Source organism: Bufo gargarizans, chromosome 4 (genome assembly GCF_014858855.1).
Source record: "Bufo gargarizans isolate SCDJY-AF-19 chromosome 4, ASM1485885v1, whole genome shotgun sequence".
In the NCBI taxonomy this organism is placed as follows: Eukaryota; Metazoa; Chordata; class Amphibia; order Anura; family Bufonidae; genus Bufo; species Bufo gargarizans.
The window spans coordinates 200,032,777-200,056,116 of NC_058083.1; the positions used below are offsets into that span (position 1 = coordinate 200,032,777).

The following is a 23,340-nucleotide window of genomic DNA, read 5'->3' on the forward strand; positions in this document are numbered from 1 at the left end:
AAGTGAATGGGTCCGGATTCAGTGCAGGTGCAATGCCTTCACCTCACGCATTGCACCCGCACGGAATTCTCGCCCATGTGATAGGGGCCTTATAAAACCGTCCCCTGTTCCTGCTGTGACCACGTCTTGAGGATTCCCAGTTCTTACAGTAAAGAAGCTTTGATGCTTCCGGAGACTGAACTTTTTCCTCTCCAGTCGGAGGCAGCGCCCCCTTGTCTTTTGAGGGCATTTTACATGGAACAGTTTCACAGTATTTTTTGTATGGCCCATTTATATACTTGTACAGGTTAATCATGTCCCCCCTTAGACGTCTCTTCTCAAGACTAAATAAATTAAATTCATGTAACCTTTCTTCATACCTCAGACCCTCCAGGCCCCTTATCAGTTTAGTCGCTCTCCTCTGTACTCTCTCCAGCTCCAGGGCGTCCTTTCTATGGACTGGTGCCCAGAACTGAACTGCATATTCCAGATGAGGCTGCACCAACCCTTTGTAAAGTGGTAATATCACATCCCTGCCCCGCGAGTCCATGCCCCGTTTAATCCATGACAATATCCTGGTGGCCTTTGAAGCAGCTGATTGACATTGTGCTGTTATTCAATCTATGATCTACAAGGACCCCCAAATCCTTCTCTATAAGTGACTCCCCCAGTGTTTATTTCTTACCCGTCTCCTGCAGTTATAATATCCGGGTCTCCGGGGTGAACGCGCTGCTCCGGTAATACAGTTCAGGCTCCTCCAGAGTCCTTTCAGGGACAGGGATGTCATGGAGGCAGTCTGGGTATAGACCACGTCCCCATCACCAGGTGTGACGACTCCTTCTGTCGCCCTTTGTAAATTATAAGGCTGCATTCACACACAGAGAAAAATGACCGGCACAAGGCCGTTTTCAGAACCAATGCAGTCTATGGGGCTATTCACACGGACAATAAAATCAGTGAGACCGTTTTTTAAAGGCCGCTTAGACAGAAACGCGTTCATCAAACAGCCGTTAAAAAAAACGTCCACTAGGAAAAAAAACAAAAAACACCTCAGCCCCACTTGCCGGGAAACTCACTCCTCACAGGATGCAGAAGGACCTGACGCTCCCAGCGTGGTGACGATATATATGGAATATTAAATGAGGTTATTCTAAAATACAACTTGTCCTGCGAAAGTAAACACGCCCTCATACGGCAAAATAGAGGAGGAAAAATGCAAATGGGAAAGGGTTAACATGTGCAAATAAATATATACGGTATAGACAGTATGAGCAGCTGCACGGGTGTAATATTATGTGCGTCCTCTGAGACATATTATACACCAGGGATCAGCAACCTCCGGCTGTTCTCAAACTACAACTCCCAGAATCCTCCTTTCACTTCTATGGGAGTTACAGCTAACATACTGGGAGTTGTAGTTTCACAGCAGCTGGAGTGCTGAAGGTTGCTGATCCCTGTTCTACACCCTCCGGGGGGAGCAGAGGAAGGAGTCCTGTCTGGGATGTTCCTGGCTGATGTGGCCAACCTCTGGGACCCCAGCACCCTGACAATGTATGGGCTGCAGAGCCTGGTTAGGCCCAGTTCACACTTCGGTTATTTGGTCAGTTATTTCCATCAGTTATTGTGAGCCAAAGAGCGGCTGTTTTGGTGGGAACAGCTGCAGAAACTTCTGCACCAAATCTGCAGCGTGTGAATTCACCCTTAGGCCTCCTGCACACGAACGTGTGCACCCGTAGTCGTGCTGCGGCCCACAAAATGCAGGCCGCAATGCACGAACACCGTCCGTGTGGCAGCCGCAGCGGATCGCGGACCCATTCACTTTAATGGGTCCGCAATCCGGCCGTTCCGCAAAAAGATAGGACATGTTCTATCTTTTTGCGAAACGTAAGTACGGGACGAAACCCCACGGAAGCACTGTGTAGTGTTTCCGTAGGGTCCCGTTCCGTGCTTCCGTTACGCAACATTCCGCATCTCCGGATTTGCGGGCCCATTCAAGTGGAATGCCCGCGGAACGGCACCCGTGTATTGCGGATCCGCAAATGCGGTCTGCAATACAGCAACGGGGCGCACACGTTCGTGTGCAGGAGGCCTTAGTAATGAATGAGTGTTCATCATGAGCAGGCGTGTCCAGAATGTGAGTAACTCAGGACGGGTGTGTCTGGGGCGTCAGGCTGTCCGTCCTCCGACAGTGTCATCAGTGCCGGCAGTAAACATGGAGGAGACACCGGGGATCAGTGAAGCCGACACAGCAACCCAGGTACCGAATGTACACATTATACATACACTGCAGGCATTACTAGGTATTGTGAGCTATATGGTATGTGTAATGCTCATCATAGGGACATGTAACCTGTGCTTCTCCAGTTCTTGTGACACTACTACTCCCAGCAGTGCATGATGTGGTCTGTAGTCCCATAATCGAGAGATCGATTTTTTTTATCATGCAACTTGTGTAAAATAAGTTATATATATAGTGAGTACTAGGTCATATATAGTAGGATTACTGTATATAGGGTGAGTACTGCTCCTATATATTAGGATTATAAAGGGTAAACTGGTGCTATACGGTAGGATTACATAGGGGAGTACCAGTTCCTATATATTAGTATTATATAGGGTGGGCAGGTCCTATACAGATCCTATATACTAGTATTATATAGGGTGGGCAGGTCCTATATAATAGGATTCTATAGGGTGAGTAGTAGGTCGTATATACTAGGGCTCTATAGAGTGGGCAGGTCCTATATATTAGGATTATAAAGGGTAAACTGGTGCTATACGGTAGGATTACATAGGGGAGTACCAGTTCCTATATATTACTATTATATAGGGTGGGTAGGTCCTATTTATTAGGATTCTATAGGGTGAGCAGATCATATATTAGGATTCTATAGGGTAAGTAGTAAGTCCTATATATTAGGCTGGTAAAGGGGACAGGTCCTATACATTAGGATTCTATAGGGTGGACAGATCCTATATATTAGTATTATATAGGGTGGGCAGGTCCTATATAATAGGATTCTATAGGGTGGGCAGGTCCTATATATAAGGATTCTATGGGGTGAGTAGTAGGTCCTATATATTACGGTTCTATAGGGTGGGCAGGTCCTAGATATTAGGATTCTATAGGGTGGGCCGGTCCTATATATTAGGATTCTATAGGATGGGCAGGTTCTATATATTAGGATTCTATAGGATGGGCAGGTCCTATATATTAGGATTCTATACGGTGGTCCAGTCCTATATATTAGGTTTCTATAGTGTGGGCCAGTCCTATATATTAGGATTCTATAGGATGGGCAGGTACTATATATTAGGATTCTATAGGGTGGGCCAGTCCTAGATATTAGGATTCTATAGGGTGGGCCAGTCCTATATATTAGGATTCTATAGGGTGGGCAGGTCCTATATATTAGGATTCTATAGGGTGAACCGGTCCTATACATTTGGATTCTATAGGGTTCGGTCCTATATCTTGCTCTCCATGTACCAGAGCTCAGTCCCTCAGGTAAAGGACACAGAGCATGGACTGAGGCTTCCCCCGGCAGAAGTGGTAGGACAGGAAACGCTGCATTCATATCACACATTACATCATCTGCCCCGGTTCGGGTGCAGGTATCTGAGCGCACACCTACAGTGACAGCGATGTTTTCTTCAGGTCTATTACTCAGTGTCATCCTGTGTCTCAGGTCACAATCCAGAAAGATGGACTCCTGGGAGAAAGAGTCAGGGCAGCACTGGGCCGTCTACAGAGAACTAGAAGAGTCCAGAGAGTTTCCAGAACAGGACTGTCATAGAAAAGACAACTCACACCCATTTATAAATACAGAGAATCACTTACACTCCCATCATCTGCCCTGGCGTCCGCTGATCGTGCAGGAACAGCAAATTAATTAACCCTTTGTAGATATCCCAGCCCATCAACTAATGTGCGCATATTTAGTATTGTCACAAACCTGTATAATAAAGAAAAATTGCAGCTTAATTGCATTTTTTCCCAACACAAAAGTGAACATAAATAAAACTAATATATATGCACCAAATAGTAACCTACATAAAGTACAACTCATCCCACACCAAGCAAAGCCCAAGGGGCTGCTCTACTCATCACACTTTTGTCTTCACATCTACACTGAAGAGGAAGCGTGCAAAACCCCAGTACGCTACGCCTTTCCATCCTGCAGAGCCCAGCAGAAATACATATACGTTAAACATGGGGGGTTGTTACGATGGGACCTTATGCATCGTACGGCGTCCATATACATCACGTGTATATGTCAAACTAGGGGACACAAATGTGACGTGAACACAGCCTGATCGTATCATGTCACAAAAGTGATGACTAGAGAGGAGCCAAGTATTGGAAAATCTTATTCAGCTACTTCACTGAATGTTACTAAAAACTCGCCTTGTGACTTATTACTTCGTCACGAAGCGCATTTCTTTGTAAATAGTGGGTGCAATAACAGGAAGCAGCGATTGCGCCGCCCCCGTCATTGTACCCCTCAGATGCCGCGTTCATAGCTGATTGCGGCATCTGACATAAAATATTACAGTGTAAAATAAAAAAATAAAATCATACTTACCTCCATCCATTTCATCGTGAAGAGCAGGCCACCGCCATCTTGATTGAAAATGTCATGCAGCCCGTGATGATGTCATCACGGCAGCGGGCGTTGTGACGTTATATGTCAGTATGCCTTAGATTTCACACGGCATCTTCAGGTAAAATGTATTTGTTACCACCAAGCATGAGGGAATTCGGCTTCATGGCAAATCGAATTTTCCCTGATATTCGGATCGAAGTCGATTAGCTCAACACTAAGGCCCCTTGCAGACGAGCGTGTCCGGATTAGGTCCGGATGTGTCCCGATGCATTGCGGCAAACCTGCGCGAGTAGGTACGCAATTGCAGTCAGTTTTGACTGCGATTGCGTTCCGATGTTCAGTTTTTATCGCGCGGGTGCAATGTGTTTTGCACGCGCGTGATAAAAAACCGACAGTGGTACCCAGACCCGAACTTCTTCACAGAAGTTCAGGTTTGGGTTAGTTGTAGTGTAGATTGTATTATTTCCCCCTACAACATGGTTATAAGGGAAAATAATAGCATTTTGAATACAGAATGCATAGTACAATACGGCTGGAGGGGTTAAAAAAATAATTTAAAAAATTAACTCACCAAATCCACTTGTTCGCGCAGCCCGGCTTCTCTTCTGTCTTCTTTTGGTGAGGAATAGGACCTTTGATGACGTCACTGCCCTCATCACATGGTCCGTCACATGATCTTTTACCATGGTGATGGATCATGTGACGGACCATGTGACGTCATCAAAGGTCCTATTCCTCACAAAAGAAGACAGAAGAGATGTCGGCTGCGCGAACAAGTTGATTACGGTGAGTTTAATTATTTATTTATTTTTTAACCCCTCCAGCGCTATTGTACTAAGCATTCTGTATTCAAAATGCTATTATTTTCCCTTATAACCATGTTATAAGGGAAAATAATAATGATCGGGTCTCCATCCCGATCGTCACCTAGCAACCGTGCGTGAAAATCGCACCGCATCCGCACTTGCTTGCGGATGCTTGCGATTTTCACGCAACCCCATTCATTTCTATGGGGCCTGCGTTACGTGAAAAACGCACAAAGAGGAGCATGCTGCGATTTTCACGCAACGCACAAGTGATGCGTGAAAATCGCCGCTCATCTGCACGGCCCCATAGAAATTAAGGCGTCCGGATTCAGTGCGGGTGCAATGCGTTCGCCTCAAGCATTGCACCCGCGCGGAAATGTCGCGGATAACCACCAGAATGCATTTGTGAAGAATGTTTGGTCCTCAAGTACAAAATCGCCTCAGTCTTGAAGGGGTTAATGGGTTACACTATCTATAGGGTTAGTAAATCTGCCCCAGTATATTCTAATCCAATCAGTCTGTGACCAAAAAATCTTCGTACAGGTCGTACTTTCTGGGTCATTCACTCTGTATTTTACTGATATACATGACATAAGTACAGGTTGAACTCGTGAAACAACTGAATATCGTGCAAAAGTCCATTTATTTCAGTAATGCAGCTTAAAATTTTGAATTTTGTGAAAAGATTCAATATTCTCGGCTCAAAGTGTCAGACTCTAGTCCGCTAATTACTCCGTACCCCTGAGCAAAGGGGACCTCAAAAATGTGACTTTGGGGTATTATAACCTGTAGCCATAATCATCCAAATTATACCAAATAAAGGCTTGGAATATCTCGCTGCCTGTAATGAGTCTCATGTGTTAGTTTCACCTATTAAGTTGCATTACTGAAATAAATGAACTTTGCACGATATTCTACTTTTTTGAGTGTCACCTGTATGTGGGTTTGTAAGCCGTTAAATGCATAGATTTCTTCTCTGCCCATTGCAGGACTTTCTGTTGCAGCAGACCATGCTCCGGATCAAAGATCCCCAGAAATCGCTGACATTTTACAATAAGTGCCTTGGAATGATGTAAGTCTCAGACTCTGCCGATACGTCTTCTCACAATGGCACTCGCCTCCCTGTACTTTGAAAAAAAATTATGTCACATCAAAGGTTTTGATCGGGGGTGGGGATTCCCATTGCTGAGACCCCCACTGATCGCTAGAACAAGGAGAGAGAAGAGCTCACATACAACAGTGCCTTGACAAAGTATTCATACCCCTTGGACTTTTCCACATTTTTCACATTTCACCCACAAACTTAAATGTATTTTATTGGGATTTTATGTGATCGACACAACACAAAGTGGCAAGTCTGTGTGAAGTGGAAAGAAAATGATACATGGTCTTCAAAATGTTTAATGAATAAAAATCTGGAAAGTGTTGCGTGCATTTGTGTTCAGCCCCCCTGTACTCTGATACCCCTAAATAAAATCCAGTGTGACCGGTCGCCTTCAGAAGTTGTCTAGTTATTAATTGAGTCCACCCGTGTGTAATGTATTCTCAGTATAAGGGTCCATTCACACGTCCGTATGTGTTTTGCGGATCCGCACATCGCCGGCTCTCTCATGGAAAATGCCTTTTCTTGTCCGCAATTGCAGACAAGAATAGAACATGTTCTATTTTTTTTGCAGAACGGAAGTGCGGATCTGCAAATGCGGATGCGGACTGCACATTCCGGCCCCATTGAAAATGAATGGGTCCGCACCTGTTCCGCATTTTGCGGACGTGTGAATGGACCCTAACTCCAGCTACATTACATGGGCGTCCTATTGGTTTCAGTAAGCATTTTGGGTTGCTTGAAAAATATCAATCAACATCCACCTCCCACTGTAATTGTACATAGTGGCCGCCACTTGAAATCCAGACCAGGTACAATTGCTGACAGACATACCTCTGTTTAGTTGAAGAGCCCCATCACCTCTCCTGACATGTCTGCTTTCGTAAATGATTTAATTCCACGACCAGTCTAGAAGAGCTATTCTTACCAGATGCGGGTGTGTCCCTACTCCGTCTGAAACTGTCCAATCTGTGCTGCTAGGGTCAGAGTGTGCAGAGAACATCCCCTCAACTGGTAATACAGCGAGCCCCTGAGGAGCTGGTGCAGAGGATGGGAGTGGTAGTGGCCCTGATGAGATGTGGCATGGTGTACTCCCATGGCATACTAGCCGTCCATTGTGAGATTCAGGCTTACTGTTTGTCTGACCTAGTGGTTGTTCTAGGTGATGGTGTCTGAGCCGTAGTCCCTCATCTGCAGCAGTGTCTGTAAAGCTGTGTTCTGGATACTGATGATCCCTTTGAAGTGTTGTACTCACAGGAGATTTGGATATGGTTCCCAGGAGTAGGAGCTTTAACATGTGCTTCCTCTCACTTTGCTGCCTACTCAGGAACTTCTCCTCCTAGGAGGAATTAGGACCAGCCCATTCCCAACAAGAGGGGAGGAACGGGGGGGGGGGGGGGGGGGATTAGTCCTGTTCCTGCCAACCATTCCTCCTCTGCTAGAATATATGGCCAAAACATATGAAAATACATCATAAACATTTGCAGATATCCCCAGGTCTGGGGTACTGCAGTAACACCCAGATGGACCTTTACTGCAGACTTATATAAATTCATTCATAAACTTCTAGTAGGAATAATTGAGAAATGCCACAACATAAGAATAGAAGCTCCAGAATTATTACACGGAGTCTGCAGACATGTCAGGAGAGGGAAGAGGCCCTCTTTAACTTATTCTAAGGCCTCATTCACACGACCATAGTTGTGTTCCGTGTCCGTTGTTCCGTTTTCCGTGATTTTCTGCGGACCTATTGACTTTCAATGGGTCCGTGGAAAACTCGGCTAATGCACCGTTTGTCATCCGCGTCCGTGATCCGTGTTTCCAGTCCGTGAAAAAAATATGACCTGTCCTATTTTTTTCACGGACAACGGTTCGCGGACACATTCAAGTCAATGGAGCAGTGAAAAAACACTGAGGCACCCAAGATTGTCATCCGCGTCCGTGATCCGTGTCCGTTTTTTTCATTTGCAAGGCAAACTTGACTTTTTTTTTTCACTTTCCTTCATGTCTGGTGATCCTCCAAATATCAAGGAAGACACACGGAAACAAAAACGGATCACGGAACAACGGAACTCCGTTTTGCGGACCGTGAAAAAATACTGTCGTCCGCATGAGGCCTAAGGCTGCATTACATTCTCGGAGTTGAAGTTGTTTCCCGCTTCGCATTATTACAGAATACTCGGTGCGAACACTAATTTCTAATGGACGTCTCAGGGGCAGGAGAAGCTTATGATGTGTTTGTTCTTGCTCCTTTAGTCTCCTCCTGAAACTCGATTTCCCCTCTATGAAATTCTCGCAGTATGTCCTGGGTTACGAGGATGGGAAGGACATCCCAGAAGACGTGAAGGACAGGGAGGCCTGGGCCTTTTCCTGCAAAGCCACGGTGGTGCTGACACAGTGAGTTATGTGCACACCATATATTTACAGGTAGAAGTGCATTAGAGGGGCTTCTCATCTCAGCCGTTCAATGCTGAGATCAGAAGACCCATTGTATGTGGCCGCCGAGCGAGCTGTGCCCGAAACTCCCATAGAGGTGAATGGGAGCCACATAAACAGAGTAGCAGAGCCCGCGCCGCTCCTCGTTGGTGTAGATTTCAGGTGTAGTTTACAGCAGTGCCTGTGATCTTAAATCTGTTAGGCCACATTGACTCCGTCCACTCTTGTCTAAAATGGCCCAAAAAAGTTGCATGTTTTTTAGAAAAAGGGGCTTGTGCAAAAATTTGCGACTTATGTGATGCCACTTTTCTGGTGCAGGGGGATTAATGAATTTGTCAGTAATCTTACAGAATATGGCGGGAATAATTACTTCACAGTTTTACTACCTTCTTTGCACTTTTAATTGGTAAGAATTGTTGTCTGCTTATTAAGGGAAAATATTGTGAGAAAATTGCCTTTGAGTTTTTATGTTAAACAATTTTTTGTACATTTTTGCTGTGTTTTTTCTAATATTCCAAGTCACTATCTGTATTTAATGGGTTTATGGCGTACTAGCAGTCCATTGTGAGATTCAGGCTTACTGTTTGTCTGACCTAGTGGTTGTTCTAGGTGATGGTGTCTGAGCCGTAGTCCCTCATCTGCAGCAGTGTCTGTAAATCTGTGTTCTGGATACTGATGATCCCTTTGGAGTGTTGTACTCGCAAGAGATTTGGATGTGGGGTGTATTTAAAGGGTTTATCCCATGAAGAATACTTTTTATTGTTACATCTGGCCCATAATTGGAGCCTTTCATACCTCCCAAGTGTCCCTCTTTTGGAGGGATAGTCCCTCTTTTTGACCCAAGTCCCTCTTTGCTCCTTAAATGTCCCTCTTTTTGATCTGAGGGATAGATTTGCATTATTACATTTACAATATTGATCCAGTGTTTCCCTGGTACCTATCTATATATTAAAGCTGCCATGCATATTATTTCATTTTTTGATGCAATTTGGATATTAGACATTTTTATATTCAGATAATTTTTGTGTTAATGTGTAAAAAAACAAAAAAACTATTGAAGTATATAAATATGCAGGAAAAGTTGGTCTTTCACATAATAAACCATAAGTGTCGCTCTTTGACCGTTCATAAACTTGGGAGGTATGGACTATGTAATGCTAATATCCCCATATAGTGGAATGAAGTTAGAATAGCGCCACCTGCTGTTTCTATCGAACAGCTGCTAAAGAGGAACAGAAAACAAACAAACAAAAAAAATCATATGGATGTGAACTTAGCCTAAGTTCCCATCCTCTTGTCTCTCCGGGCCACACAAATACAGACTAACAGATTCCTGCAGGTTATTTATGCACGTCTCTATTTCCTGCAGCAACTGGGGCAGTGAGAACGATGAGAAACCATTCCATAACGGCAACTCCGAGCCCCTGGGCTTTGGTAAGTTCTATCACTTTACGCTCTTTTTGTGTCTCTGTATCTCAGACATGTAACACGTGATATGTTCTCCAAGACAAAAAACAATATTAGTCAGCACACTGTAATGCACGGGTGCACGTCACCGTGGCCGAAAATATAAAAGTCAAATACAATAAAACAGCACACCGCCAACACAGAATACATGAACCAATGCAGTACTCCCTATAAAATATGCTAATTATATAAATGTGAGATCCTTGACAAATATATGTTGATCAAAATAATTTTTGCCCGTCCACCACGGCAAGGTGATCTCGTTCAGGAACCTACAATAAATGCTGCCTCTTTTGGTGTCAAACAATATGTTCTACCAGGAAGGAAATCAGCAATATTTGGACCTGTTTGCAGTAATGTTATTTAATGTTCCTTTAACCTTATTCATGTCTATCATTGGGAGGTAGTAGCTGCCTTTTGCATTTGGCCTGGGCAGGCAGGCATTCTCTCATCACCTTTACACAGAGCTATTAGGATACCAGCACACGTGGCATAAAAGCCACATACCCTCATGAGAAAAGTCCAAACCCTTTACACAGGGCAGTCTTTAACGCTGTGCAAAAGGGGCAGCTCCTGGGGGGCCCAAGGCAGCTGCCTATTGAGCCCCTCTGGCCACTGCCCACAAATTCAATGACATTGAGTGGCATGCCTAGGGGTGGGAGGTCCACCCCAGGTGTCAGGCTGTCAGCTACACAGGGGGGTGCTGCCATGTCTGCCTGCGTGCGGACACTCCAGGCAGCGAACTGTGAGAGAGTGAGAGCTGTGATTCTGTTAGGGGAAAGGACCTTAGATGACATCATCACCATGTGACCAGTAACCTAGCAATATTGCTGGCCACATGGCTATGAGGTAATCAAAGGTCCTTTCTCTCTACCAGGAGTGTTGCTGCAGGAGAAGTTTGCCATAATTGTGGAGCTTTTTTTTGTGAAGATTACATCAGGAAAATGGGACAGGGGCTGTTATGCTATTATACTGTAAGCTACTGTATAGTCGGGAATGCTGTATAGTGGGGGGTGCTGTATACTGTGGGGTGCTGTATACTATGGGGTGCTGTATACTGTGGGGTGCTATACTGCTCTACTGTATACTGTGGGGTGCTGAATACTGTATAGTGTGGGGTGCTGTATACTATGGGGTGCTGTATACTGTGGGGTGCTATACTGCTGTACTGTATACTGTGGGGTGCTGTATACTGTATAGTGTTGGGTGCTGTATAGTGAGGGTGCTATACTGCTCTACTGTATATTGTGGGGGGCTGTATACTGTGGGGTGCTGTATACTGTATATTGTGGGGTGCTGTATACTGTGGGGTGCTGTATACTGTGGAGTGTTGTATACTGTATACTGTGGGATTCTATACTGTATGCTATAGGATGCTATACTGCATACTGTGGGGTGTTATACTATATATTGCATACTGTGGGGTACTGTATACTAAGGCTGCAGTAAACGATTATTTCAGTAATCGAGTATTCTATCGATTGTTTTTTACGATTAATCAAGTAATCTAATAAGAAAAAATGAATTAATAGACTGTTTTCCTCTATAAAAAAACTCATCAGACCCCCTGCCATCAGTCCCCAACACCCTTCGTTCCCCCCATGCGATCAGCCCAAGTGCATCAGTTCCCCCAATGCCATCAGCTCCACTATCCCCCCCCCCAGTGCCATAAGCTCCCCCTACCACAGTGCCATCAGCTTTGTTCCCCCAGTGCCTTCAGCTCTCCCCCACCCCAGTGCCTTAAGCTCCACTCCCCCAGTGCCTTCAGCCCCAGCATGCCATCCATTGCCATGTCCCCCACTCCCCCAGTGCCATCAGATCAGCTCCTCTATGTCCCCCTGTCCCCCAGTGCCATCAGATCAGCCCCTCCATGCCCCCCTGTCCCCCAGTGCTATCAGATCAGCTCCTCCATGTCCCCCTGTCCCCCAGTGCCATCAGATCAGCCCCTCCATGTACCCCAGTGCCATGAGATCAGCACCTCCGTGTCACCACTCCCCCAGTGCCATCAGATCAGCCTCTCCATGTACCCCAGTGCCATCAGATCAGCACCTCCATGTCCCCACTCCCCCAGTGCCATCAGATCAGCCCCTCCATGTACCCCAGTGCCATCAGATCAGCCCCTCCATGTCCTCCAGTGCCATCAGATAAGCCCCTCCATGTCCCCCAGTGCCATTAGATCAGCACCTCCATGTCCCCACTCTCCCAGTGCCATCAGATCAGCCCCTCCATGTCCCCCACTTCCCCAGTGCCATCAGATCTGCCCCTCCATGTCCCCCACTCCCCCAGTGCCATAAGATCAGCCCCTTCATGTCCCCCAGTGCCATCAGATCAGCCCCTCCATGTCCCCTACTCCCCCAGTGCCATCAGTCAGCTCCTCCATGTCATCCATTGCTGGCTGTCCCCCTTTAGTGCCATGTCCCCAGCGCCAGTAAAATAAAATACTTACCATTCCTGTAGGGGCGCTGTGTAGCTGACAGCCTGTAGGGGCGCTCCACAGCTCCTTCCTCTTCTTCTCCGCGCGCTGCACTAGATTCTGACGTCACATAGCTTCGGGTCATAGTGCGCGCTTACGTGCACTATAACCTGACGATGTGTCAGGATCCAGTGCAGCGCAGTAAAGGCCCGGCTGGTGACCATGGAGCGGTAAGTAATATCAAGCGCTTCACTCCCGCTCCGTGGTCACATGACACAAACGAATCCTCGATGCAAAAAATTTGCATCAATGATTTTTTTTGTGTCTAACTACTCGATTCAATCAAGTAAATGTTTCAGCCCTACTGTATACTATAGGGTGCTATACTGCATACTGTGGGGTGCTGTATACAATAGGGTGCTATACTGCATACTGTGGGGTGCTGAATACTATAGGGTGCTTTACTGAATACTGTGGGGTGCTGTATATTATAGGGTGCTATACTGCATACTGTGGGGTGCAGTATACTATAGGGTTCTATACTGTATACTGCGGGGTGCAGTATACTATAGGGTGCTATACTGTATACTGTGGGGTGCTGTATACTATAGGGTGCTATACTGTATACTGCGGGCTGCAGTATACTATAGGGTGCTATACTGCATACTGTGGGGTGCTGTATACTATAGGGTGCTATACTGCATACTGTGGGGTGCAGTATACTATAGGGTGCTATACTGCATACTGTGGGGTGTTGTATACTGTGGGGTGCAGTATACTATAGGGTGCTATACTGCATACTGTGGGGTACTGTATACTATAGGGTGCTATACTGCATACTGTGGGGTGCTGTATACAATAGGGGTGCTATACTGCATACTGTGGGTGCTGTATACTATAGGGGTGCTATACTGCATACTGTGGGGTGCTGTATACTATGGGGTGCAGTATACTATAGGGTGCTATACTGCATACTGTGGGGTTCTGTATACTATAGGGTGCTATACTGCATACTGTGGGGTGCTGTATACTATAGGTTGCTATACTGCTTACTGTGGGGTGTTGTATACTATAGGGTGCTATACTGCATACTTTGGGGTGCTATATACTATAGGGGTGCTATACTGCATACTGTGGGGTGTTGTATACTGTGGGGTGCTGTATACTGTGGGCTGCTATACTGCTCTACAATATACTGTGGGGTACTGTATAGTGTGGGGTGCTATACTGCATACTGTGGCGTGCTGTATACTATAGGGTGTTATACTGCATGCTGTGGGTTGCTGTATACTATAGGGTGCTATACTGCATACTGTGGGGTGCTGTATACTGTGGGGCGCAGTATACTATAGGGTGCTATACTAAATACTGTGGGGTGCTGTATACTATAGGGTGCTATACTGCATACTTTGGGGTGCTGTATACTATAGGGTGTTATACTGAATACTGTGGGGTGCTGTATACTATAGGGTGCTATACTGCATACTGTGGGGTGCTGTATACTATAGGGTGCTATACTGCATACTGTGGGGTGCTGTATACTATAGGGTGCTATACTGCATACTGTGGGGTGCTGTATACTATAGGGTGTTATACTAAATACTGTGGGGTGCTGTATACTATAGGGGTGCTATACTGCATACTGTGGGGTGCTGTATACTATAGGGGTGCTATACTGCATACTGTGGGGTGCTGTATACTATAGGAGTGCTATACTGCATACTGTGGGGTGCTTTATACTATGGGGTGCAGTATACTATAGGATGCTATACTGCATACTGTGGGGTGCAGTATACTATAGGGCGCTATACTGCATACTGTGGGGTGCTGTATACTATAGGGTGCTATATTGCATACTGTGGGGTGATGTATACTATATGGTTCTATACTGCTTACTGTGGGGTGCTGTATACTATAGGGTGCTATACTGCATACTGTGGGGTGCTGTATACTATAGGGTGCTATACTGCATACTGTAGGGTGCTGTATACTATAGGGTGCTATACTGCATACTGTGGGGTGCAGTATACTATAGGGTGCACTAGGGTGAGCCGAGCCCTGGTCTCCTTCCTGAACTGCAGAGCGGTGCCCACTTCCAGCCTGAGCCCAGCTGCCCTGAGTAATGATCCTGAGCCGCTGGAGTCTTCAGAACTGTGAGTATTTACAGTAATTTACTGTACTCTACCAGGTGTGTGGATGTTTTATATTTTTTTGTGTGTTGTGGTGGAGGCGTGACTGCATGCTGTGGGAAGGCGGGATCCAGGGGGCACAAGTAACTTCTTGCCCAGGGTCCAATCAATATTAAAGACGGCCCTGCCTTTACAGCACAAGTAAAGTGGATGAGATTTCAGAAATCTTCAATATGATATCTCTGATATTTCTGAAATTTCTGATAATGTGGTTTTGTGGGAGTGATTGCAGGTGGCTGAGTGTGGATTGCAGCAGAGATCATTGAAAGTTAAGTGTTTACTAAAACTCTCTAGAGCCTGCTCTTCCTGAGGCTTGCTCTACTAAGTGGCTTCTTATTAAGTGGAGTTAAAAAACAAGGAGTTTGGAAACTAAGGTTGGATATAATTTCCTTGTGTGTTGTTGGCTTAATTTTACGTAGCCCTTCAACTACAGCAGACAGGGTCTAGGTCTGAATCATATTTACTGTTTTACTTTTTTACTGTTGTAATCCCCATTTAGTATGTGTTGCACAATTGACAGCGCAGTCCGGTGCACATCTTGCATGATGTCTGCAGTCCTGGAACTCTTTGTTCTAGATGTGAGCAAATAACCCGTTTGGAATCGCAAATCGAGTCTCTAAACGGGCAAGTTGCAACACTGAGAGGCATTGATAATTTGCAAAAGAGTTTGCTTCTCACCGAGCCTGCGCTCTTTGGGGTAGATGAGGGGGAGGGTGACAGAGAGGAGGCTGAGGAAAGTGAGGTAGCTAGCTGGGTAACAGTTAGAAAGCGGGGTAGAGGGAAGAGTGCCAGGGAGGCTAGCCCGGATCTGACACACCCCAACAAGTTTGCACGGTTGGCAGATGAGGGGGATGTCAGTCCGGGGACGGCACTGCTGCAGCCGGACACTTCCTCTGCCAGTCAGGGGAATGTCAGCTCCAGTAAGCAGGGAACCAGGAGAGCAGGGCAGGCCAGACAGGTGCTGGTAGTGGGAGACTCCATTATTAGGGGAACAGATAGGGAAATCTGTCACAAAGACCGTGATCGCCAAACAGTGTGCTGTCTTCCTGGCGCTAGAGTTCGACACATCACGGATCGGGTTGACAGATTACTGGGAGGGGCTGGAGAAGATCCAGCGGTCATGGTCCATATCCGAACCAATGACAAAGTTAGAGGTAGGTGGAGCGTCCTTAAAAATGATTTCAGGGATTTAGGTCAAAAGCTGAGGGCAAGGACCTCAAAGGTAGTATTTTCCGAAATACTGCCTGTACCACGAGCCACACAAGAAAGGCAACGGGAGATTAGGGAGATTAACAAGTGGCTCAAGAACTGGTGTAGGAAGGAGGGATTTGGGTTCCTGGAGAACTGGGCCGACTTCTCTATCGGCTACAGGCTCTATCGTAGGGACGGGCTGCACCTCAATGGGGAAGGGGCAGCTGTGCTGGGGGAGAAGATGGCTAGAAGGGTGGGGGAGTGTTTAAACTAGGGACTGGGGGAGGGTAATTACGTTATAGGACGGGAAGATAGCGCAGATAGAGACCGGGGGCAAGGTAATGGGACTGGGGGAGGAATGGAAGGAGGGACTAGAACAGCTCAGAAGGAAAGGTGTAGGGTAAAGAATATACATAAACCTCTCAAATGTATGTACACTAATGCCAGAAGCCTGACTAATAAACCGGGGAACTGGAATTACTGATGTGTGAGGAGAACTATGACATAGTGGGAATAACTGAGACATGGCTGGATGATAGCTATGACAGTGGGAATAACTGAGACACGGCTGGAGGATAGCTATGACAGTGGGAATAACTGAGACACGGCTGGGTGATAGCTATGACAGTGGGAATAACTGAGACACGGCTGGATGATAGCTATGACAGTGGGAATAACTGAGACACGGCTGGGTGATAGCTATGACAGTGGGAATAACTGAGACACGGCTGGATGATAGCTATGACAGTGGGAATAACTGAGACATGGCTGGATGATAGCTATGACAGTGGGAATAACTGAGACACGGCTGGGTGATAGCTATGACAGTGGGAATAACTGAGACACGGCTGGATGATAGCTATGACAGTGGGAATAACTGAGACATGGCTGGATGATAGCTATGACAGTGGGAATAACTGAGACACGGCTGGGTGATAGCTATGACAGTGGGAATAACTGAGACACGGCTGGATGATAGCTATGACAGTGGGAATAACTGAGACATGGCTGGATGATAGCTATGACAGTGGGAATAACTGAGACACGGCTGGATGATAGCTATGACAGTGGGAATAACTGAGACACGGCTGGATGATAGCTATGACAGTGGGAATAACTGAGACATGGCTGGATGATAGCTATGACTAGGCGGTTAATGTACAAGGTTACAGTCTGTTTAGAAAGGATCGTCAAAACCGGAGAGGGGGAGGGGTTTGCCTTTATGTAAAGTCCTGTCTAAAGCCCACACTCCGCGAAGATATAAGTGAGGGACATGAAGATGTGGAGTCTCTGTGGGGAGAGATACATGGAGCTAAAAACAATAATAAATTACTAATAGGAGTTTACGATTGTGTTAGCGAATCGATTTAACCTGAAATAGTGTAAAAAACTAAAAAACTCATACTTACTTCCTCAATTTGCTTGTGACGGCCCGCCATCTTGATTGAAGATCTCGGCCGAAATCCCGTGCATGGTGATGTATGATGTCACCACGCTGGCTGGAGTGATGACGTAATTGAGCGCCACGTGAGATTTCGCACCAGATCTTCAAGCAAGATGGCGGTGGCTGGCCTGTCGCAAACAAATGGAGGCGGTAAGTTTGTGTCACAGCTGAGGATGGGGAAAACCCTCAGCCGTGCGGTATCAGCAGATGGAGTCGCTGCAAGGCCAGGAAGGCAGAATTAGGGAGCAGGTCACCTCCTAAAGCTTCCCTAATCTGACCCTAACTCCTAGCGGCATGAGCCGACCTTGAAGGTAGGAGGACTCATGCTCCAGAACCTCGGGTCCCTACTAACTCTCCGCAGGTCCCTAAGCTAGGAGCTGGATAGACTACCTGTTCCTCCTAGACATGGAGAAACAGGAGTCTAAAGTGGCCAACCTACATAGAAAAGGGAAACATAAACAGACATATGGCAATGACAGGTAAGTGAGACTAGTACCACACTTACCTGCCACAGACACACAACCTGGAACCCACGTGCAAGTTCTGTTATCCACAACCAACACCAAGGACACAGCACACAACAGACATCACACGGGAACCCAGTAAACCATATGCTGCAATAACAGATAAACCATAAACTAACACCAGACATAAAGTTTATGACCACCAGGGTGGCCCTCACTGGCAGATGGTAACTAACCAGGAGGATGTCTCCAGCAAGCATGGCTGAAGCACCCTCTCTGACTACTGCCTACAACTGAGGCTTTATAGGGCCAAGAAGCCACACCCACAGTCAGACACACCCAGTGCACACACACACTAGGAAGGAAGTTAACCCTTCCAACACCAGGGAAGGGAAGACATCAACTTAAAGGGGAAGTGCACACAACACATATAACACCCCGTGCACACTGATAAAAGGCACACCTATAAGGAGAGGTTGCCAGGTGCAACCACATGCCTACTGCAGCAAGCTGCCTAGCACCGCTCAGGCTGCTCTGCTGCCACATACCCAATGTTGCCAGCGGCAACCACACCAAGACCGCAGGCAACTGCATGCGGCCACAAGAGTCACGACCATGACCAAGGGTCGTGACACTTTGATTGAATTTAGTTTTTTTAGGTTAATTTGACACTGTTTTTACTCTCAGCTGTCGCGATCATGTATGAACGCGGCATCTGAGGGGTACAATGACGGGGGGCGGCGCTATCGCAGCTCCCTGCCATTGCACCTGCTACTTACAAAAAAAATGCGCTTCTTGACAAAGTAATTTGTCACAAAGTGAATTTTTTGTAAAATTCGGCAAGTCAGCCGAATCAAACTTTTCAAAAATTCGCTCATCTCTATGACTCTATCCATCATCTTAGCAGCTCTTTGGACGAAGCACATGGTGTTGGACCCCCACAGATCAGCCAGTCATGGCCTATTCGGAGGATAGGCCATCACTTAGTAAAGACTACTGAAAAAGTGTAAAGACACGTGATAAGCAAAAAGATCTATGTGGTTTTTTACCTCCTTTTTAGTGGTAAAAAATGTCAGCCCCTGTTCTCGTTACAATGGGGCCTTTGCAAAGCGGATGATCAGGCAGGTGGCCGCTCACAGACAGTAGCAGCCGTTCATAGCTGGGTTTTAGGTCAGGACTAGGATGGAGACAGGTAAAGTACAGCTCTTCCATCTCCAGGCAGGGAATATCAACTGGTATTCAACATGGTATGAAGTGTGAGTCCAGACTAAATAGAGGAGCAGTAATGACCACAAGCTGCACCTGAGACAAGAGGTGTGGTCATTACCACCAACACTGCAACAAGTGAAAACATAGAGACTATCAGATAACCTCATGTGCAGCCAGTCTCTCAGATCTTCTAACCTCTGTCATGACCTTGACACCAGTCAAGCACTGGGCACAGAGAAGAGGTGTCATCTGCTGATCGGAACAGACGGACCTCTCTTATACCATTGTTTGGAAAGAATTGGGCAGGTGGCATGGACAGAGGATCGGCCAGTCTATGCGGTCAGGCAGCGCTTGCTTTGTATTTAATGACTGTCCATTAGGAATATTACTTCCTAGTTGGATCCCTCCACAAACAGCCATCCACTGGCCCCATTCTTCTTCCTGTAGCCATACTTGCAGACCCATCCTGTGAGCTGTATTTTGGACCCCTTATCTGACCCCTGCTCTCCCGCATACAGGTCACATCGGCATCAGTGTCCCCGATATCTACGCTGCTTGCGAGAGGTTTGAGCAACTTGGAGTGAAGATTGTGAAGAAACCCAATGACGGTGAAACTTTATTATTATTAATAAGGAAATCCGACAATGCCAAAGAAATCCTTCTCTTAGTTTACGTACAGTATCAGTGTCAGGCGAAGCCGGGTGAACATCCCTGGAGGCGTACGGTCATCCATGAGCGTTATTTTTCCAGTTTTGCTTTTTTTTTTCACAGTAAAAAACAACAGTTCAGATGTTAGCTGAATGTCTATGGGAAATATGAAACAGGAACTTTTTATTTTTTTTCTGCTACTGTTTTATGTCAAAGGGGTTGTCTCATTTCAGCAAATAGAATTTATCATGTAGAGAAACTTATTACCAGGCACTTACTAATGTATTGTGATTATCCATATTGCCTCCTTTTGCCTGGCTGGATTCATTTTTCCATCTCATTATATATACACTACTCGTTTCCATGGTTAACAGAGGGGAGTGCAGATGGCTAGCAAACAAGCATGTGGGAATGGAGTTTTTACAGTTTTTTGGTTAAATTTTAGAGATAACAAAGCAAGTAGAATCAGAGACAGGTGCATATTTTCCATTTTAAAAATGAATGGCTAGTAAACAACATGTAATACCACATGCAAAAAAAAAGAAAAGAGCCACAATAAAGCAGATAAAAATCATGAAAGAGCCCCAGGATTGCATATATTTTTTTCTGCCAGTTTTTGCACTGAAAAAAAAAAAGAAAAGCCAATTCAAATTTCCGTGTAAAGGAAGTCTAAATATTTAAAAGGGGTTTTCCAGTTCGGTTATATATCAGAATAGGCCATCGATAGCAGTGGCGGTGTGGAACTCCTCGTCCCAAATTCTGCGGTAGTTCCGGCACTAGCATTTGGCGCTGGAACTACAGCTTTGCCCATTGTGGGTAATTACTGCTGCGCTGCTTCCATTGAAGTGAATGGTAACCGGCTCCATCCACTACACAGAATGGACAGAGCTGTGGATCCAGTGCTGACTGGCGGGGTGCAGGGTGTCACCCCCCCCCCCACCCCTCGATCAGATATTGATGACCTATCGTGAAAATCAGTCATCAATATAAAATGATTAGAAGACTTAGGGCTTGTGCTTACGGACGTATTTTTGCGGCCCTTATGCAGAAACATTCACTTCAATGGGACCGCAAAAAAGTGTAAATGACTCCATGTGCTTTCTGTGTCCGCATGGCCCTTCTGCAAAAAAAGATACAACATGTCCTATTATTGTCCACAAACGCAGAGTGCACACCGCCAGTATCCGTGTTTTGCAGATATGCAATTTGCGGCAATGGTCGTGTGCACGAGCCCTTAACCTGTGTACTGCAGCTCACCCCCACATCAGCGGACATGCTACGGATATAAGTATACGATGCTACGCAGTAAAGGTTAGAATTGCGGAAGCTGCTGCCTGTGCCCTACATTTCCAGCGCAATGATATTGGGATTAACACTTGTGCATTTTGCAGGGAAGATCAAGGGTCTGGCATTTATTGAAGATCCTGACGGTTACTGGATCGAGATCTTCTCTCCTGACAACATGGCGTCCATCATGACGTGCTCACAGTGACACGTGTCCTCTGCTTCAGAAGGATTTGGAATTCAAAAGGTGAAATACAACCCCTTTTCTGCCGCGGATAGTGAGAGTATTCCTTCTCCCTCTTCATACACAGGATGTACCGAGCCTTTCTGAATCATTGATGGAAGATTATTCCCATCTTGTCGGAACAAAGCAAGAAAAATTATAAAGATTTTAGAACAGATTTCATAAGTCGGTCATGTTTAGCTTGTGACAGCAATAAAGATTTTAGAGAAGAAAAATCTAAAAAAAAGCATTTTTTTCATCAGATCTCAGATTAAACCCCTAATCTCCATCAGACCCTCCCAATCAGACCTCAGATCAGACCTCAGATAAGACCACCAATCTGTATCAGACCACAGATAAAACCCACAATCAGGATTAGACTTCAGATCAGACCCTCAATTAGTATCAGACCTCAGATCAGACCCTCAATACGTATCAGACTTCAGATCAGACCCCTAATCAGTATCAGACCTCAGATCAGACCCTCAATACGTATCAGACCTCAGATCAGACCCCCAATTAGTATCAGACCTCAGGTCAGACCCTCAATCAGTATTAGACCTCAGATCAGACCCACAATCAGTATCAGACCTCAGATCAGACCCTCAATCAGTATCAGACCTCAGATCAGACCCTCAATTAGTATTAGACCTCAGATCAGACCCCCAATCAGTATCAGGCCTCAGATCAGACCCCCAATCAATATCAGACCTCAGATCAGACCCCCAATCAATATCAGACCTCAGATCAGACCCCCAATCAATATCAGACCTCAGATCAGACCCCCAATCAATATCAGACCTCAGATCAGACCCCCAATCAATATCAGACCTCAGATCAGACCCCCAATCAATATCAGACCTCAGATAAGATCCCCAATCTGTATCAGACTACAGATCAAACCCCTAATCAGACCTCAGATCAGACCCTCAATTAGTATCAGATCTCAGATCAGACTTCCAATCAGTATCAGACCTCAGATCAGACCCTCAATTAGTATCAGATCTCAGATCAGACCCTCAATCAGTATAAGACTTCAGATCAGACCCCCAATCAGTATCAGATCTCAGATCAGACTTCCAATCAGTATCAGACCTCAGATCAGACCCTCAATTAGTATCAGATCTCAGATCAGACCCTCAATCAGTATAAGACTTCAGATCAGACCCCCAATCAGTATCAGATCTCAGATCAGACTTCCAATCAGTATCAGACCTCAGATCAGACCCTCAATTAGTATCAGATCTCAGATCAGACCCTCAATCAGTATAAGACTTCAGATAAGACCCCCAATCAGTATCAGACATCAGATCAGACCCCCAATCAGTAACAGACCTCAGATCAGACCCTCAATCAGTATCAGATCTCAGATCAGACCCTCAATCAGTATTAGACCTCAGATCAGACCCTCAATCAGTAACAGACCTCAGATCAGACCCTCAATCAGTATTAGACCTCAGATCAGACCCTCAATCAGTATCAGACCTCAGATAAGGCATAAAATAAAGAAATTAACTTACCTCTCCGGCTCTGGACAGCGTGCTCTTCCTGCACTCCCCGCTCCCTGGTTTTATTCCAAGCCCCACACTGTGACCTGACCTCACACATTGCCTACATGCACTACATCCTGACACTGTACTCAGGCAGGACACAGCGTGGCACCTGGAAGAAGACCAGGGAGCGGTGAGTACAGCAAGAGCTAGCAGCACTACACTCACCGTGCTTCCTGCATGCTAATGAGCGTTTTCTGAATGGAAGCACTTATTAGTATTCATTTTATAAGACACACTGACATTTTTGAAAGTGAAAAATACAGTATTTGTTAACAGATTTTTATATATTTGTTATTTAAGACTTATGATATAATTATATACTGAA

General features: G+C 45.8%; 1 protein-coding gene across 1 annotated transcript; it reads left to right on the plus strand.

The window, feature by feature from the left end:
• Positions 1-2,143: 2,143 nt before the first annotated feature.
• On the plus strand, positions 2,144-21,479 carry LOC122934974 (lactoylglutathione lyase-like). The gene is made up of 6 exons (XM_044290662.1): positions 2,144-2,236; positions 6,382-6,464; positions 8,751-8,891; positions 10,300-10,364; positions 19,826-19,915; positions 21,347-21,479. The coding sequence occupies exons 1-6, from the start codon at positions 2,192-2,194 to the stop codon at positions 21,445-21,447; spliced, it is 525 nt and encodes a 174-aa protein (XP_044146597.1). The 5' UTR covers positions 2,144-2,191; the 3' UTR covers positions 21,448-21,479.
• Positions 21,480-23,340: the final 1,861 nt, after the last annotated feature.

Excerpts from the sequence above, each read along its gene's own strand:
- LOC122934974 (XM_044290662.1), top strand. The coding sequence starts at position 2,192 with ATGGAGGAGACACCGGGGATCAGTGAAGCCGACACAGCAACCCAG. Across the intron at positions 10,365-19,825 it reads CTCCGAGCCCCTGGGCTTTG|GTCACATCGGCATCAGTGTC; the intron begins GTAAGTTCTATC and ends TCCCGCATACAG. Across the intron at positions 19,916-21,346 it reads TGTGAAGAAACCCAATGACG|GGAAGATCAAGGGTCTGGCA; the intron begins GTGAAACTTTAT and ends TGCATTTTGCAG.